General features: G+C 39.6%; 1 protein-coding gene across 2 annotated transcripts in view; it reads right to left on the bottom strand.

The window, feature by feature from the left end:
* Positions 1–15,897: 15,897 nt before the first annotated feature.
* tkta (transketolase a) overlaps positions 15,898–16,537 on the bottom strand; it is a 28,013-nt gene continuing 27,373 nt past the window's right edge. For both annotated transcript variants that reach the window (XM_036559565.1, XM_036559564.1), the window contains exon 14: positions 15,898–16,182. In XM_036559565.1, the coding sequence (XP_036415458.1) occupies positions 15,995–16,182 (188 nt within the window). In that variant the 3' untranslated portion in view covers positions 15,898–15,994. The remainder of the gene's footprint in view (positions 16,183–16,537) is intronic.

Below are 16,537 nucleotides of genomic sequence, written 5' to 3'. Positions count from 1 at the left end.
CACTTTACGAATTACGTTATATTAATAATAGTAGTAATAATTATAATTTCATTTGTTTTAGGAACAAAGTTATTTAACATGAAAAAGTAATCACCCCCTTAAAACGAATAACTTGTTTCATGATCTGTAGTGGCAGTTACTGCAACCGGCACTTCCTATAGTTTTCTGTCGGCCTTGTTGTGGAGAAATTTGAGCCAATTTTTCCTTGCAGACCTGCTTGAATTCACTTTTTGAGCATTAACTCATTTGAGGCCTTGCCACAGTATCTCTACTGGGTTCAGAACTTTGACTGGGCCACTCCAAAACACTCCTTTTGTTGCTTTTCAGCCACTGAAATGTGGAATTACTTTTTTATTTACTTTGGATCATTGTCTTGTTGCATAACTCAGGTTTGTTTTAGCCTCAGCTGATGGGCAGATGAACAGACAGGCTCCTTAAGAGATCTCTGATACTCCTAATGCATGGGTCCTTCAATATTAGCAAACTGCCCAGATCCAGAGGCAGCAAAACATCCCCACACCTTCACACTACCACCACCATGTTTGAGGTTCCTGTGTAAAATGTATTACTTTCTTTATGGCAGATATAATGGGACCTATGTTGTCCAAAGGTTCCATCGTCCAGCAAATGTGAGACGGTTTTAACGTTTCTTTAGCAGTGTTTTCTGCCTTCCACTTTTTCTCAGTGCTTTTCTTACGGTGGAGCAATCAATGCTTGCCTTACCTGAGGCAGGAGAGGGCCTGCAATTCCTTAAGTGTTCTTCTGAAACCATTGGTGGCCTTCTGGAAGATCTGCTTCTGCAGCTTTGGAGCAGCTTTGAAAAAATTCACCAGTGTTCCTAGGATTCTCATTTAGTCGATAAAGGCTCTCGCTGTGCTTTGTTGATGTCCTAGAAACGTAGAAATGCTTTTGTATCACATTCAAATCTTGCTGGTCCTCATTTCTTTTGGATTTTCTTTTGATTGTGGCCTAAAATGCTTGTAAAAGCATTTTTGCTTTTTTTTTGATTTTGATTTTGATTTGATTTGATTTTGATTTTGGGGGTGGAGATCCCACCCCCGGCTACGCCAGACCAACCGAAGATCCGCGGCGCAGCGTTATCGTTACGTTTAGGCGGGATTCTGACTTAGAGGCGTTCAGTCATAATCCCACAGATGGTAGCTTCGCACCATTGGCTCCTCAGCCAAGCACACGCACCAAATGTCTGAACCTGCGGTTCCTCTCGTACTGAGCAGGATTACTATTGCAACAACACAACATCAGTAGGGTAAAACTAACCTGTCTCACGACGGTCTAAAGGGCTGACTACGTTCGGTCAGTGAAATTCAGTTCATATGTTGGTTGTGTAACTAAGGGGGGGGGCAAATACTTTTTCACACAAGGGATAACTTTGCTCCGTAAATAAGTTATCATGTCTAATATTGCATTTTGAGATCTAAAGCCATTCACTGTAACAAATATACAGTAATAGTCAGAAAGGGGGCAAATACTTTTTCACAGCGCTCTATTAATAAAAACGTGTTATGTCTCAGTTCGTACGCAGTTAGTTAGTTTTGCTAAGTCAGGAAGTGGGCTGGCTCTGAGACTAGACCAAGAACCTCTGATCAGGTAAGTCCAAATATGATCAGGTGAGTCCTGGTGTGTTTAGATGAGATGTGATCAGGTGAGTTCAGGTGTGGTCAGGCGTGTTCAGGTGAGTCCAGGTGTGTTCGGGTTTGAAGTTGAGTCTGAACATAATCAAGTGAGTCCAGGTGTGTTCAGGTGGAATTAGACGTGAATCAAGACTTCAGGTAAGTCTTGATGTGTTCACACCTAATCAGGTGAGCCTAGTTTTCGTCAGGTGTGTTCAGGTGTACACAGGTAAGTTCAGGTGTGATCAGTTGAGTCCAAAATGATCAGGTGAGTCCTGGTGTGTTTAGATGAGATGTGATCAGGTGAGTTCAGGTGTGGTCAGGCGTGTTCAGGTGAGTCCAAATATAATCAGGTGAGTCCAGGTCTGATCAGGTGAGTCCAAAATAAATCAAGTGAGTCCAGGTGTGTTTGGGTGTGATTAGGTGAGTCCAAATATGAAGTCTAAATATGATCAGGTGAGTCCAGGTCTGATCTGGTGAGTCCACATATGATCAGGTGAGTCCAGGTGTGTTTGGGTCTGATCTGGTGAGTCCACATATGATCAGGTGAGTCCAGGTGTGTTCGAGTGTGAGCAGGTGAGTGCAAATATGATCAGGTAAGTCCAAATATGATCAGGTGAGTCCAGGTGTGTTCGGGTTTGAAGTTGAGTCTAAACATGATCAAGTGAGTCCAGGTGTGTTCAGGTGTAATCAGGACATCAGGTAAGTCTTGATGTGTTCACATCTAATCAGGTGAGTTTTTGTCAGATGTGTCCAGGTGTAAACAGTTAAGTTCAGGTGTGATCAGTTGAGTCCAAGTGTGTTCAGGTGAGTCCAGGTGTGTTCAGGTGAGTCCAGGTGTGTTCAGATGGGATCAAGTGAGTTCAAGCTTTTTTTTTAAGGCATCGTATAAATAAAATGTTATTGTTATTGTTAATAATTATGTTATTGTGTCTGTAGAAACACACAGATCATAGAGTGAAATGCTAAGCAATTATACAGTGTAAAGTAACGTGATCTCTTCTTACTTATTAAATAAAAGTGAATTGTACATTAAAACATGTTAATGTGATTTAACTTGCTTAATCCGTGTCTTTTTTAGCTGGAATAGTCTCACCTGGTACCTTTTGATGGAATTCTTCTCACGCCGCGCATCTAAAACAGACTTCTAAAGAGAAAATGAAGAGCTTGAAAGTGAAATTAAACTTTGGGGTTTTCCGGCTTTTTGTTTTGATGTTTCTGCTGTCAATAAGCTCCTGACTCAGTGTTACGGAGTTTCACCTGGGAGTGTTTCATCCCTCCTGAAGAGTTTGTAGGCTCATAAAAGTTCAGGCTCTAAGAACCTCCTGCTTTCAGGACGCTGACAGCAACATGCTGGATTTCTACCATCACTGTAAGTTTGTTTGTCATTGTTTTGCTGAAGAAGTAAAGGGGGCACTGTCACATATTTCAACGTTTATTTCATTCCAGATAAGTTTTATCATTTCTTCTCTATTTGCTTTGGGCTGGGCTGTGGACTGAGCAGCTACAGGCCGTATTACTGCAAGTGTTTTCAATCGTATTTGCGTAGAATCGTATCTGATCATGCTTTAAACATCAGAGGCTGGATTCACGAAAGTGTCTTAAGAAAGAAAATCTGTGCTTTTTCTGAACTTCATTCTTAAGAAAAAAGTTTCAAGAAATTGTTATCCTTCAAATAACTTCGCAAGAATTCTCTTATTTTCTTTTCTTAACTTTTAAGAATAAATCTAAGAACAAGTGGAGTTCTTAAAAATATTACGTTCTTAAATGTTTTCTTAGTCTTATGACAGCCTAACACTCGTCTCAGGCTGTAAGAGTTGACAATGTCAGCATCTGAATTTATCACAGAAATCCTAAATTTATCTGCCGCTCCTCATCCTCGACCGTCACCCCACAATCACCATATTTTCCAATGAGGATTTTCTTCCTGTTGGCTGTTTCTTCCACCATCACCCACAGAGCCCCTGAAGGGACGTGGCGTATTTTTTTTCAGATAAAAACATGATGAGCACCAGATACTATGAAGTGAGCACCAGATACGATATGGTGAGCACCAGATACGATATGGTGAGCACCAGAAACTATGTGGTGAGCACCAGAAACTATGTGGTGAGCGCCCAATACTATTATGTGAGCTCCCGATACTATGAAGTGAGCACCAGATTCTATGTGGTGAGAAAACTATGGTCATTTCTGTGTGGAGTTTGCCAGTTCTCCCTGTGTCTGCGTGGGTTTCCTCCGGGTACTCCGGTTTCCTCCCACAGTCCAAAGACATGCAGTCAGGCTGATTGGACATGCTAAATTGCCCCTAGGTGTGAATGTGTATGTCTGTCTGTCTGTCTGCCCTGCGATGGACTGGCGACCTGTCCAGGGTGTATCCTGCCTTCCACCCAATGACAGCTGGGATAGGCTCCAGCACCCCACCGTGACCCAGAAGGATAAGCGGTTTAGATGATCTATGTATGTATGTATGATAAATAAATATAATATATATATATATATAAATAAAACATATGTGTGTACGGCTACCTTTCACTAAAAAAAAACCCACCATGTCCCTTTTATCTAAAAGACAAAATTACGTTTTTACGTCCCTTCAGGGGCTCTGTAATCACCTTGTTTATAGTACGTGAAGAAATGCAACGTAGCCTACATGAGAATGTTTTCTTAAGAAAAACTTATTTTCTAAATTCTAAAAATTTTTTTGAGAATTGCATTTAAGAACCTTATGAACCTCTTAGTGTTTGTCTTGAGAACCTTCGCAAGTTTTATCTTGTGAAAGCTTTCGTGACTCCGGCCCCAAGATTTCAGATTTAGCCTGTAAAGTCAAACGCTGATGATCTCAGATTTAAGCTGGCTCATTTCCTCTTTCGTTATGACTGAGACTGGACTCACTACTGAAACCTGTGGTCATTTTCTGTTGTCTTTGCAGCTTTGGTAATGCCAGTCATCCTCACCATATTCTTCATGTTTGCTTTCGAGGCTGTGGGGGTTTCCTTTGGTGAGAAAACTGAAAATGCAGAAATAAAATGTTTAGTGTGATATGTGTTAAACTTGTGTTCTAGTCTAATTGAGAATATATTAAAAACATATTATTACAATATAATGATGTTACAGGTGACCCAACACTCTCACAACTTTCTTCAGTCAGGTGTGCTGCGATCAAATAAGCAATCAGTTTGCAAGCATGCATATTTGCAAAATGATAATCAGATGCTGTGCAATGCGGTTCGCCAGCTCTGCTATGTCAGGAAGTGGACTGGCTCTGAGACTGGACCAAGAACCTCTAATTAACAGTAGGCGACTCATATTTAGGAGTGACCATGTGTGGTAAGGTGTGTTCAGGTTGGCCAGGTGTGTTCGAGTCTGTTCAGCTGTGATCAGTTGTGACCCGGTATGTCCAGATGTAATCTGGAATGTTCAGGTGTATTCAGGTGTGATTGGGTTTGATCAGCTGTGTTCAGGTGAGTCCAAATGCGATAAGGCGAGTCCAAATGTTTTCCGGTGGGACTGGGTGTGAATCAAATGTGTTCAAGTGACTCTAGTTATGCAAACACTTGATATGGTGAGTTTGGACATTGGTCAGGTGTGTTCTGACATGTACAGGTGTAAACAGGTGGGTTCAGCTGTGGTCAGACATGTTTATTTGAGTCCAAATATGATCAAGTGAGTCCAAGCATGTTCAGGTGGGATAAAGTGAGTTTAGATATAATCAAGTGAATCTGGGTATGTTTAGATAAGATGTGATTGGGTGTGTTCAGATGTGATCAGGTGAGTCCAAAATGATCAGGTGAGTCCAGGTGTGTTTAGATGAGATGTGAGCAGGTGAGTTCAGGCGTATTCAGATGTGATCAGGTGAGTCCAGGTGTGATCAGGTGAGTCCAGGTGTGATTAGGTGAGTCCAAACATGATCAAGTGAGTCTAGGTGTTATCAGGTGGAATTAGGTGTGAATCAAAAAAGACTTCAGGTACGTCTTGATGTGTTCACATCTAATCAGATGAGTCTAGTTTTTGTCAGGTGTGTTCAGGTGTGATCAGTTGAGTCCAAGCATGATCAGATGAGTCCAGGTGTGTTCAAATGTGAACAGGTGAGTCCGAATATGATCAGATGAGTCCAGGTGTGTTCAGGTGTGATCAGGTGAGTCCAAAATGATCAGGTGGAATTAGGTGTGAATCAAGAAAGACTTCAGGTAGGTCTTGATGTGTTCAGGTGAGTCCAGGTGTGTTCAGGTGTGATCAAGTGAGTCAAGGTGTGTTCAGGTGTGTCCAAATATGATCAGATGATTCCAGGTGTGTTTAGGTGTGATCAGGTGAGTCCAAATGTGATCAGGTGAGTCCAAATGTGATCAGGCGAGTCCAAGTGTGATTAGGTGAGTCCAAACACGATCAAGTGAGTCCAGGTGTTATCAGGTGGAATTAGGTGTGAATCAAGAAAGGCTTCAGGTAGGTCTTGATGTGTTCACAACTAATCAGATGAGTCTAGTTTTTGTCAGGTGTGTTTAGGTGTAAACAGGTAAGTTTAGGTGTGATCAGATGTGAACAGGTAAGTCCTAAAATGATCAGATGAGTCCAGGTGTGTTCAGGTGTGATCAGGTGAGTTCAGGTGTGATCAGGCGAGCCCTAAAATGAACAGGTGAGTTCAGGTGTGATCAGTTGAGCCCAAATAATCCGATGAGTTCAGGCATGTTCAGGCTGATCAGGTGAGTACAAATGTTTTCAGGTGAGTCTAGGTGTGTGATAACTAAACGATTAGCTGAACTGGACGTGAGGAAGCAGTGAAAATGCTGTAGATGTCACACCACTGGTTTAGTAGCTGCCATGAGACTGTTATGTTTCCATGTGTTCCAGGTTTGCCCCCACATACTAAACGATGCAAAGGGCCACCTTACCACTGGAGGGGTAATACAACACCCACAAGAGAGAATCTGTGTCTATAAGCTACTGACTGTAACTTTAAAACACTTCTTTTGACCTCTCTCTTTGTCTTCTCTCCATCCTTTCTTCCCCTCTAGATGCAGTGTGGGGTTTTAGTTTTGCCCTATTTGTAGCCGTCCTGCACCTCAGATCTTACCATGGTATAGATCAGCTTTTGCTACGTTCTTTCTGATTCTCTACTCAAGTCCAAAACCTGCACTCCTTCTGAGAACGACAGCTAATGTGCTGTCTGAGGATTAGGTTTAGGGCTAAGCTTAGCTCCTCAGCTATGGACTTTGTCTTTACCTCTATTACCCCAACCAGAGCTGAGTAGAGTTGTGATAAGAGTAAGAAAAGGGTGGTGGTGGTGGTGGGGGCGGTAAATATCTCACAAAACTGAACACTGCGTGATGATAACAATGAAAAATTCAATGTAACTCAAGAAGGTTGAACCAAATGAAGCTGAACTGAACAGGATAAGACTGAACTGAGTGAATCCAAAAGATTTGAAATTTATTCAACCGACATGAACTGAATAAAGTTCAAGTTAACTGAAATGAACTGAGCTTCACTGAACTGAATTTAATCAAATTGAACTGAAATGATGTAACGAGACAGAACTGGTCAGACGTGTGTGGATAAGATAAACAAATGAGGCTTTACTGATAAGTTATTCAAAGGCATAGTTGAAAAACAGGCAGAACTAGGATAAGACGAGTACACAAACAGACACACATAACAAATAAACAACTCCGAGGCAAACACGAAAGGGGGAAGACAAAAAGGCAAAGTGGAAAAATACTGAAAAAGGTCAGATACACAGGAAACCCAAATATGCAGAAAAACTGGAAATCAAACAGTTTAAACAGTGAGAGAAACAGGGGATAACAATCAGTACTTAGATGAAACTGATCGTGATACATTGACGGCTGTGATGTCATGTGGTCTCCCAGGGAGTTCTGGGAAATAGAGTCCATGAGAGAATCAGGGGATGCAGGGACAACTGAGCTGAACTGAAATGAACTGAAGTTAACTAAACTGAATTGAATTGAATTTTACTGGTTGGACTGATGCCCTATGATGGACTGGCGGCCTGTCCAGGGTGTTTCCTGCCTTCCGCCCAATGGGCGCTGGGATAGGCTCCAGCTCCCTCTGTGACCCAGAAGGATAAGTGGCTTACAACATTGAGGGATGGATGGATGATTTGACTGATTTCAGCTAATGTTATTTGAATTGAACTGAAGTCAATTTACTAAACTGAACTGAAGTTAATTAAGTCAATTAAGTCAATTCAACTGAACTGAAAGACTGCTTGAGTTCTGATCCTCTAATAACTAAAGTTATTTGAACTGAACTGATCTTAATCAATTGAACTGATTTAAACTGGATTCAAATAAATGTGCTATTTGACTGAGTTCTGATTCTCAAACATCTAGTTATTTGAACTGAATTCATCTGAAGTAAATTAACTGAACTGAACTGGACTGAATTTAAATAAATACGCTTTCTTAATGAGCTCTGTTTCTCAGAACTGAACTGGACTAAATCAACTAAACTGAACTGAACTGAACTGAATTGAACTGAACTGAATTAAATGTGCTGTCTGATTGAGTTTTCATTCTCAAACAACTAAAGTTATTTGAACTTAACTCAACTGACATTAACGAACTGAACTGAATTAAACTGAACAGAAATGAATGTGCTGTCTGATTCAGTTCTGATTCTCAAATAACCAGCTATTTGAATTAACCAGAACCGAACTGAACTGAATTGAAGTTAATTAAGTCAGTTCAACTGAATTGAAACAGCCTACTGTCTGCTGAGTTCTGATTCTCAAACAACTAAAGTTATTTGAATTGAACTGAATTGAACTGATGTTAATTAATTGAACTGAATTTAACTGGATTGAAATAAATGTGCTATTTAACTGAGTTCTGATTCTGAAACATCTAGTTATTTGAACTGAATTAATCTGAAGTAAATTAACTGAACTGGACTGAATTTAAATGAATATGCTTTCTTATTGAGCTCTAATTCTCAAATGACTAGTTGAATTGAACAGAATCAAACTGAATTGAACTGAACTAAAGCAACTGAACTGAACTGAACTGAACTGAATCAACTGAACTGAACTAAATTGAACTGAACTAAATCAACTGAACTGAACTGAACTAAATTGAACTGAACTAAATTGAACTGAACTGAATTGAACTAAATCAACTGAACTGAACTGAACTAAATCAACTGAACTGAACTGAACTAAATTGAACTGAACTGAATCAACTGAACTGAACTGAATTGAACTGAACTGAATTGAACTGAACTGAATCAACTGAACTGAATTAAGTGAACTGAACTGAATTGAACTGAACTAAATCAACTGAACTGAACTGAACTAAATTAAGTGAAGTGAAGTGAAGTGAACGTGAACTGAACTGAACTGAACTAAATCGACTGAACTGAACTGAACTGAACTGAATGTGCTGTCTGACTGAGTTCTGATTCTCTGCCTGCAGTTTACACTCTGTCTTACGGAAGCGGTATCGCTGTGTTTGCACTGCGAGGAGCCAAACGGAAGTACAGCTGTCTATGGTGAGTGACCATGATTAAAGCTCACCCCAACATACCACTTCTGAGAGCTTAACAAAGTGACCAGTGAATGTATTACTGGACTATCCAAATTCCACATTCACGTTTCATTGATTAAGACTAGAATGTATTTGATATGAACTGCAGAAATGTGTTTAAATCCAGGAAGAAGTGGAGCTACTGTGACTGACGAATGTTGGATAGACTGAAAATACTGCAGGTATGAATGTCTGCAGGATGTCGTCATTAAGAGAAATAAGTCAAAGCAACCATATTCTAAAGAACAAACTCCTCTATTTGCACTGTTTACAGTATGTTGCAAATGTCTTATTTATAAAAATTATAATTTCAAATTTTTTATTTTAAAGCACTTTATTAAAGGCAGTAAAAACTACATAACATTAAACAAATACAAGTGAACATAACTACACAGGGTTCTTCACGAACGAAAATGGTTCTATATAGAACCATGAGCACTCAAAGAACCCTTTGAATGATTAAAGTGTTCTTTGCATGGTAAAATGGTTCTTTGGATTGATGGAGAATGTGTACCTTTTTGAAAGTAGTTCTATATAGCAGCAAAAGGGTTCTTCTATTGTAACTAGCTTGATATTGTTAAAATAGAAGAACCGTTTTTGGTGCTATATAGAGCCCTTTTCAAAAAGGTTCTATGTAGAACTATCTACAGCACATTCTCCATCAATCTGAAGAGCCATTTCACCATGCAAAGGACCGTTTAATCATGCAAAGGGTGCTTCGAGTGTTCTTGGTTCTATATAGAACCATTTTCCGTAACGAGGAAGCCTTGGAGAACCGTCTTTTTTAAAAATGTGCAGATGAATGGCTTTACTTCAGTCTGCTTCGTGTCTGTTTCAGTGTCAGATCCAGTTTTCCTGACAAGACTATGAAGAAAATCAGGCAGCATTCACTGAACAGCCTAACAGAGGGAAGTCCAGCTACTCAGCGTGATCCCGCATAGATGATAGAAAACACTGGACTCATTTACATTGACATTGAAGAACAACTCAAATGAGTTTTAGCCCTCGTCTCCCAAAAACTCATTCAGTTTCTCAGGGTGGTTCAGTTCTCCCATGTTCTCCAGTTCTCATGGTTTTGTGGAAACCTCCTTTAGCAGACCGTGCTTTGCTTCTCACTGAATTGTTTGCCTCCTGGGCCATTTAAAGCATCTTTAGGTTACTGAAAAGTGCAAAAATTATAAAAACAATAACAGTTGCTGTTGTTGTCATACATTTATTGTTCTAATTAGTCAAAAGACTATCAGTTGTCTTTCTGTCTGTACCAACCGTGATTCAATTTAAGCTCTGGAGCTCTTTTTTCACTGTGAAATGAAATAAAAGAATCGCTCGCTAAAGCAATAAGCCACTTGATGCTGAGCGTTACTGCAATTTTATCATGGGAAGGGTGTTCTTAGGCACAACGCGAAGCTGTAATCGTTGTAACGCACAGCCTCAAGTGGCTTATTGCTTTTATAAAACGGCAGCCAACATAAAATATGATAAGATACACAACTTTTCAGAAAACAATTTAAGCTATTATTCAACAAGTATTCCACCAAGAAATGAGATCAAAAGAGATCATTTCATGAACTTTTTGTCGTATAACAATGAACATATGATAACACAGCACTGTTTAATACAAAAACTTTGCTTTAGAAGAACTTTTTGGTCACCAAATTAGCACTGTGAGTCTTATTTAGCACCAATCCAGCAACGCCGCTCTTCTAAGTATTGGCTCTCCGCTCCCTACATAGTGCACTACGTAGGAGTTTAAATACTGGATCCTGCAGCCCAACAGAGCGAAATACAGCTAAGAAACAGTAATTTGGGATTCAGATACACCCACAGTCGACAAATGATGCCGGGTAGAGGATAGAATCTCTAAACTTTCATAACTAGAACACTATTTAGGGAGTACGGAGCCGTTTGGGATTCAGCCTGGGTTTGATGCGACTTCTGACTGAAACACGGACATTTGAAGCGTGTAAGACATTCAGGTGACATTTTTTAGACTTTTATTCTGCTGTTTCACAGTGAATCACACCATCAGTACTTTAATTCAAGCCTGTGATGTTAATGATGGAGCTGTTTAGGCTGTTGGCTCTTTTAGCCTAGCTTGCTGACCAGCCTGGTTCTAGTTAAGAACATAAGTTGTCAGTCCCTCAGTTTAAACAGAAACGGGTTCTTACTTCATCGATGTACTCGGTGCTCCATGTGAGCAGCATTACAGTCAGAGATTATTCCATGAACAGCAGAAGGGTTTTTTTGTGCTGTGGTGCAGCGATACAGAGTTCAGTCGTTGTGAGGGGGTCATAGGTGTGTGTATATCGAATGCGGCTCAGCCAATCAGATTTTAGGACCAGAACTATTCGTTTTGTAAATGCACGGATGTATGACATATACATTTTCAGATGATCTCATGTTGTTTTCATAGGAACAATCAACGTTTTCAAGTGCGATAACACATTGTTCTTGTGAGCACACTTTTTCACGTGATCACATTTTTGTCCCATGATCATGTTTTCCACGTGATCGTATACTTTTTGCAGATGTCACGTTTTTTTTTCACGTGATCACACATGCAAATGATGTTTTAAATAACAACAGGAACTTGAGTTACCCGGTTTAACACTTTTTGTGTCATATTGTTTTCTGATTTGACACGTTCTGTGTTAAAAGTAACACAAATTGTGTTTCTATAACTGGATATAGAAATATTTCTCCAATTGAACACACTGGTGTGTGTAGTTAGACACAGAATGTGTTGGTTTCTGGTCTCTTTTAAGAGTGTGCTTTTCATGTGATCACCCTTTTTTTCATGTGATCACGTCTCCCAAATATCATCTCACAATTTTCACATAATAACGGTTTTTCATCTGTGATCGCACGTTTTTCACAACATCTCACGTTTTTTTCACATGATCACAGTTTTTTTCCCACTTGTTTTCCACGTGATAGTTTTTTTTTCCTCACTTCTTTGATGTGAACACACGTTTTACAAACATCATCATGGTTTCCACAGCTGAAATAAGCATTTTTTCTTACATATGTGCGAGAAATGATAACTAAGGTGTCTAAAACCCACGTGATTATTCTCATATGAAATCAGTGTTTTTTCTGTGAGAGTTAAAGACCTACAACATACTGATTTCCTACCTTTACATTTGTTGTTATTGAGGTGTGTTAGTGATCATACCAATGTGTAATCACACACACACACACACACACACACACACACACACACACACACACACACACATATGTACAGGTGAAATAAAGCACACAGCAGTCCTGATCTCTCAAACTCAATGCAGAGGGCTTTAATGAGCAGATTAAAGGTACATAGAAAAGTAAGAAAGGGTGTGGTGTGTGTGTGAGTGTGTGTGTGTGTGTGTGTGTGAGTGTGTGTGTGTGTGTGTGTGTGTGTGTGTGGAGGTTTATAGACATGCCTTTAACCCTATAAAAATGTGCTTCTGAAAAATCAGTGGAGTTCCCTTTTAAGGAAATTATTTTAGCTACTAAAGTCCAGTCCAGCTCTGGAGGTCTGTGCTGGGTCGTCCTGAGCTGCTCCAAATGTGGATGATTGTCTTGCGCTATTCGATTAGCTGCATAAATCAAAATCACATCTTTTGTGCATAAAATTATGATTCTTTCTAATGTTAACCTGAACGCTGGTCGACACCTCAGATGGACTTTTTACCCGTTTAATTACTCGATTCTGATATGTTCATCCTTTATACACTATACAGAACCATGAACACTCAAAGAACCCACTGCATGATTAAAGGGTTCTTTCCATCATGAAACGGTTCTTCAGACTGATTGAAAATGTGTATGAATGTCCCATAGACGGTTCTATATAGAACCTTTTTGAAAAGGGTTCTATATAGCACCCAAAAGGGTTTTTCTATTGTCACAAGCTTGACATCGTAACAACGGAAGAACCCTTTTGGATGCTATACAGAACCATTTTCAAAAAGGTTCTATATAGAACCATGAACACTCAAAGAACCCTCTGCATGATTAAAGGGTTCTTTATGTCATGAAAGGGTTCTTCAGACTGATGGAAAATGTGCATGAATGTCCTATAGACGGATCTATGTAGAACCTTTTCAAAAAGGGTTCTATATAGCACCCAAAAGGGTTGTTCTCATGTGACAAGCTTGACATCGTAACAATAGAAGAACCCTTTTGAATGCTATACAGAACCATTTTCAAAAAGGTTCTATATATAGATCCATCTACAGCACATTCTCCATCAATCTGAAGAACGCCCTTCATGATGCAAAGAACCCTTAAGTTGTGAAAAGGGTTTTTTGAGTGTTCCTGGTTTTACATAGAACTATTTTCTTTATTAAAGAACCATTAAAGAACCATCTTTTTTAAGAGTGTATAGTCAACAAAGTTCTTTCCGAAAGTGAGTAACCAAAAAACAAAACTGTCTTGATGCAATTACGTATTTAATTTATGTGGAAATCATGTAAACATTTGATTTAAATATATTCAATTTGACTTTCTTTCGATCAAAAATACAAATTTTCTGAAATAATTTAAGATGGTTGTTAAAATTGATTCGTCTGTCAACATAAACACTGTAAAGTCCTGTAGCCCCTGTAAAGTCATGGAACGGTTCTCCTTCATGCATTTCTGTTTGCTTTCTTTTGTGCTTTTTTTCTTTTGAATCTACTCTACTTCATCATCACAACAACAAGACTCTTTCAGATACAGTCGCCATAACAACACATAGGCTACAGCACAGGCTACCAACCTGTGACTGTAGAGACAAGCCCCGCCCCTTTTCCAGAGCAACAATGCTACAACGTACAGCAAAATGACTTTGGTTAAAAACTCACAAAACATCACACAGTACCAGAGAACTTCTAGTGAGGAGAATTGCCACTCAGTAATGTGTTCTGGGTTCGTCAGACACTAGAGGGCGCTCCTGGGCAAGTCCAAAATGAATGAGTTTCTATGGAGCTTTGTGCAAAATCATGGTTTGTAAATGCTTCATAACTTTTTTTTATAGAAAAATGCACTTTATAACAGTGCCTTATATACGCTGGTGACATCACAAATCGCTTTACTCAGCCAATCAATCAGCACTCAGTAGCAGTAATGCTAACCAATCAGCACTCAGTAGCTACAATGCTGACCAATTAGCACTCAGTAGCTGTAATGCTGACCAACCAGCACTCAGTAGCAGTAATACTGACCAATCAACACTCAGTAGCTACATCGCTGACCAGTTAGCACTCAGCTAGCATCTTACGGTCTAGAACCTATTAGCTGTAGTAAAACAGGAGGATGCTGGTAAGTTTTCATTGATTTTTTAAAATGAAACACTTAAACTTTCCAAAATTAAAGAACATTCCCACATAAAAGACTAGGAACATGTATAACGTTTCATTTTTAGCCGTTTAGCTCCATTCATCCCCATCCATTGAAGATTCGCTCACGGGCGCCCTCTAGTGTTTTGCAGTCATAGTTTTGGTATAATGGGGGAAATAGGAAGTGGCCAGCTACCCCTTAAACTAGGGCTGCATCCACACCACCACACAAAACAGCATGTCAAAGCAGTGCATTCAACAGTGTGTGTAATGTGTAGCAATGTAATACGGTAGTAATCTGCAGCTCAAATGATGATCTTTGACCTCTCAACCCTGACCACAGCCTGGTAGTGATTTTCAACCCTGGAGCAGAATCAGGAGTGTGTGTGTGTCTGTGTGTGTGTGTTTGTGTGTGTGTGTGTGTGTGTGGCAGTGATTTTCAACATACATCATACACTTCACTTTACTACAGTACTCACACAGTGGGCGGTCACAGTGAATGAGTGGGAGGGGCTACAACTTCAAGGAGGAGTCAAGTACACTGGCTGTGTCCTAAACAGGGCCCTAATGCCCTACTGTCCCAAAAAAAGCTCATTCACTATATTATGCAGTTTTGTGGACCTTTTTAGGAACACTGGGCCTCATTCTCAAGTTTTTTATTCGTTCTTGAGAAACGTCCTAAGAAAAACTCTACGTCAGATTCACGGCATGTTATTAAACCACAGAACCGCAAATAAGAAAACACTGGTGAACGTCAGAATCTTCGTGAAAACTGCGTAAGTGGATTTTAAGGAGACATTTCTTCTTAGGAACGGTTGGTAAATGAGGCCCAATGTCCTATTCACTAAATAGTGCACTATATTGGGCTTTGTCCGAAAAAATGCCTTGTTCACTATAAAGTGCACTATTTTGGGCAATGATTGAAACTATGCCATATTCACTATATAGTGCACTTCTTTGGGCTGTGTCCAAAAATATGCCCTATTCACGTTGAAGTGTAGAGGCTATATTAGGAATATTGTCCTATACGTGCTATGTCCATAACTATGGCCCATTCAATATACAGTATGTCATATGTCTTAAATTATGTCCCATGCACTATGTAGTACACTATTCTGGGCTGTGTTCCAAATTAGGGCATATTTTGGGCTATGTCTGAAGCTATGCCCTTTTCACTATATAGAGCACTATATAGTTTAAAAGCCTATGTTTGAAATTGCCTTTTTCGCTGTATAGTGCACTATTTTGGGCTATGTCTCTAATTTCACCCTATTTACTATATAGTGCACTATTTTAGGAAAGCGTCCTGGTCACTGCAGTGATATAGTGCACTACTTTGGGCTGTGTCCAAAACTATGCCCTAAAATGAACAAGATTCACTATGTAGTGCACTATTTTGGACTCTGTAAACGTAGGGAATAGTGATTAGGGACTGTTTTGGACACAGCGACTGTCTGTGGACTCGGCTTCTGACTGGCTGGTTCGGGTGTAGTGGGCGGGGCTAATCGTGGTGGGTCTACTTGGCATTAGCCGAGCTGCTGATCATCTTCCTGACGGCCTGGACAATGGATTCCCGGTCGATGCCGTAGATCTTGAGCAGCTCAGACATTTTGCCACTGCGGGGCACGTGGGGGACAGCGAGGCGCTGCAGGACGAAGCCGGACTCGTTCACTACAGCAGAGCATACAGCTTCGCCAAGACCACCTGTAGAGTTACAGACACAGGAGGAGAGAAGGTTAGACTGAAATCATTTGTTAAGACAAAAAAGTCAGGATGATGCAGAAAAATTGTGATGCAGAATCAGTACATTTATTTAATATTCATAATTATTATAATTATGTGTATAATTATCGTTATTTTACAATATCTTATTCCCAGCATGATTTAAATAAATCAAATAAAGCATCTGAAAATTCCTTTTAGTGTATTTATTTTTTAACATTATTACTATCGAAATATGCATTATATAACCTATACAATATACACTAAATAATGTGTATTGTGTAGATTCACATATTATAAATAGAAAACAAAAGTTTTTTTTGATGGTTTACTTAAT

The sequence above is a fragment of the Colossoma macropomum genome, unplaced genomic scaffold (genome assembly GCF_904425465.1).
Source record: "Colossoma macropomum unplaced genomic scaffold, Colossoma_macropomum, whole genome shotgun sequence".
NCBI classification, from domain to species: Eukaryota; Metazoa; Chordata; class Actinopteri; order Characiformes; family Serrasalmidae; genus Colossoma; species Colossoma macropomum.
Note: the sequence above shows the minus strand (reverse complement) of the source record. Positions and strands in the feature narration are given on the sequence as shown.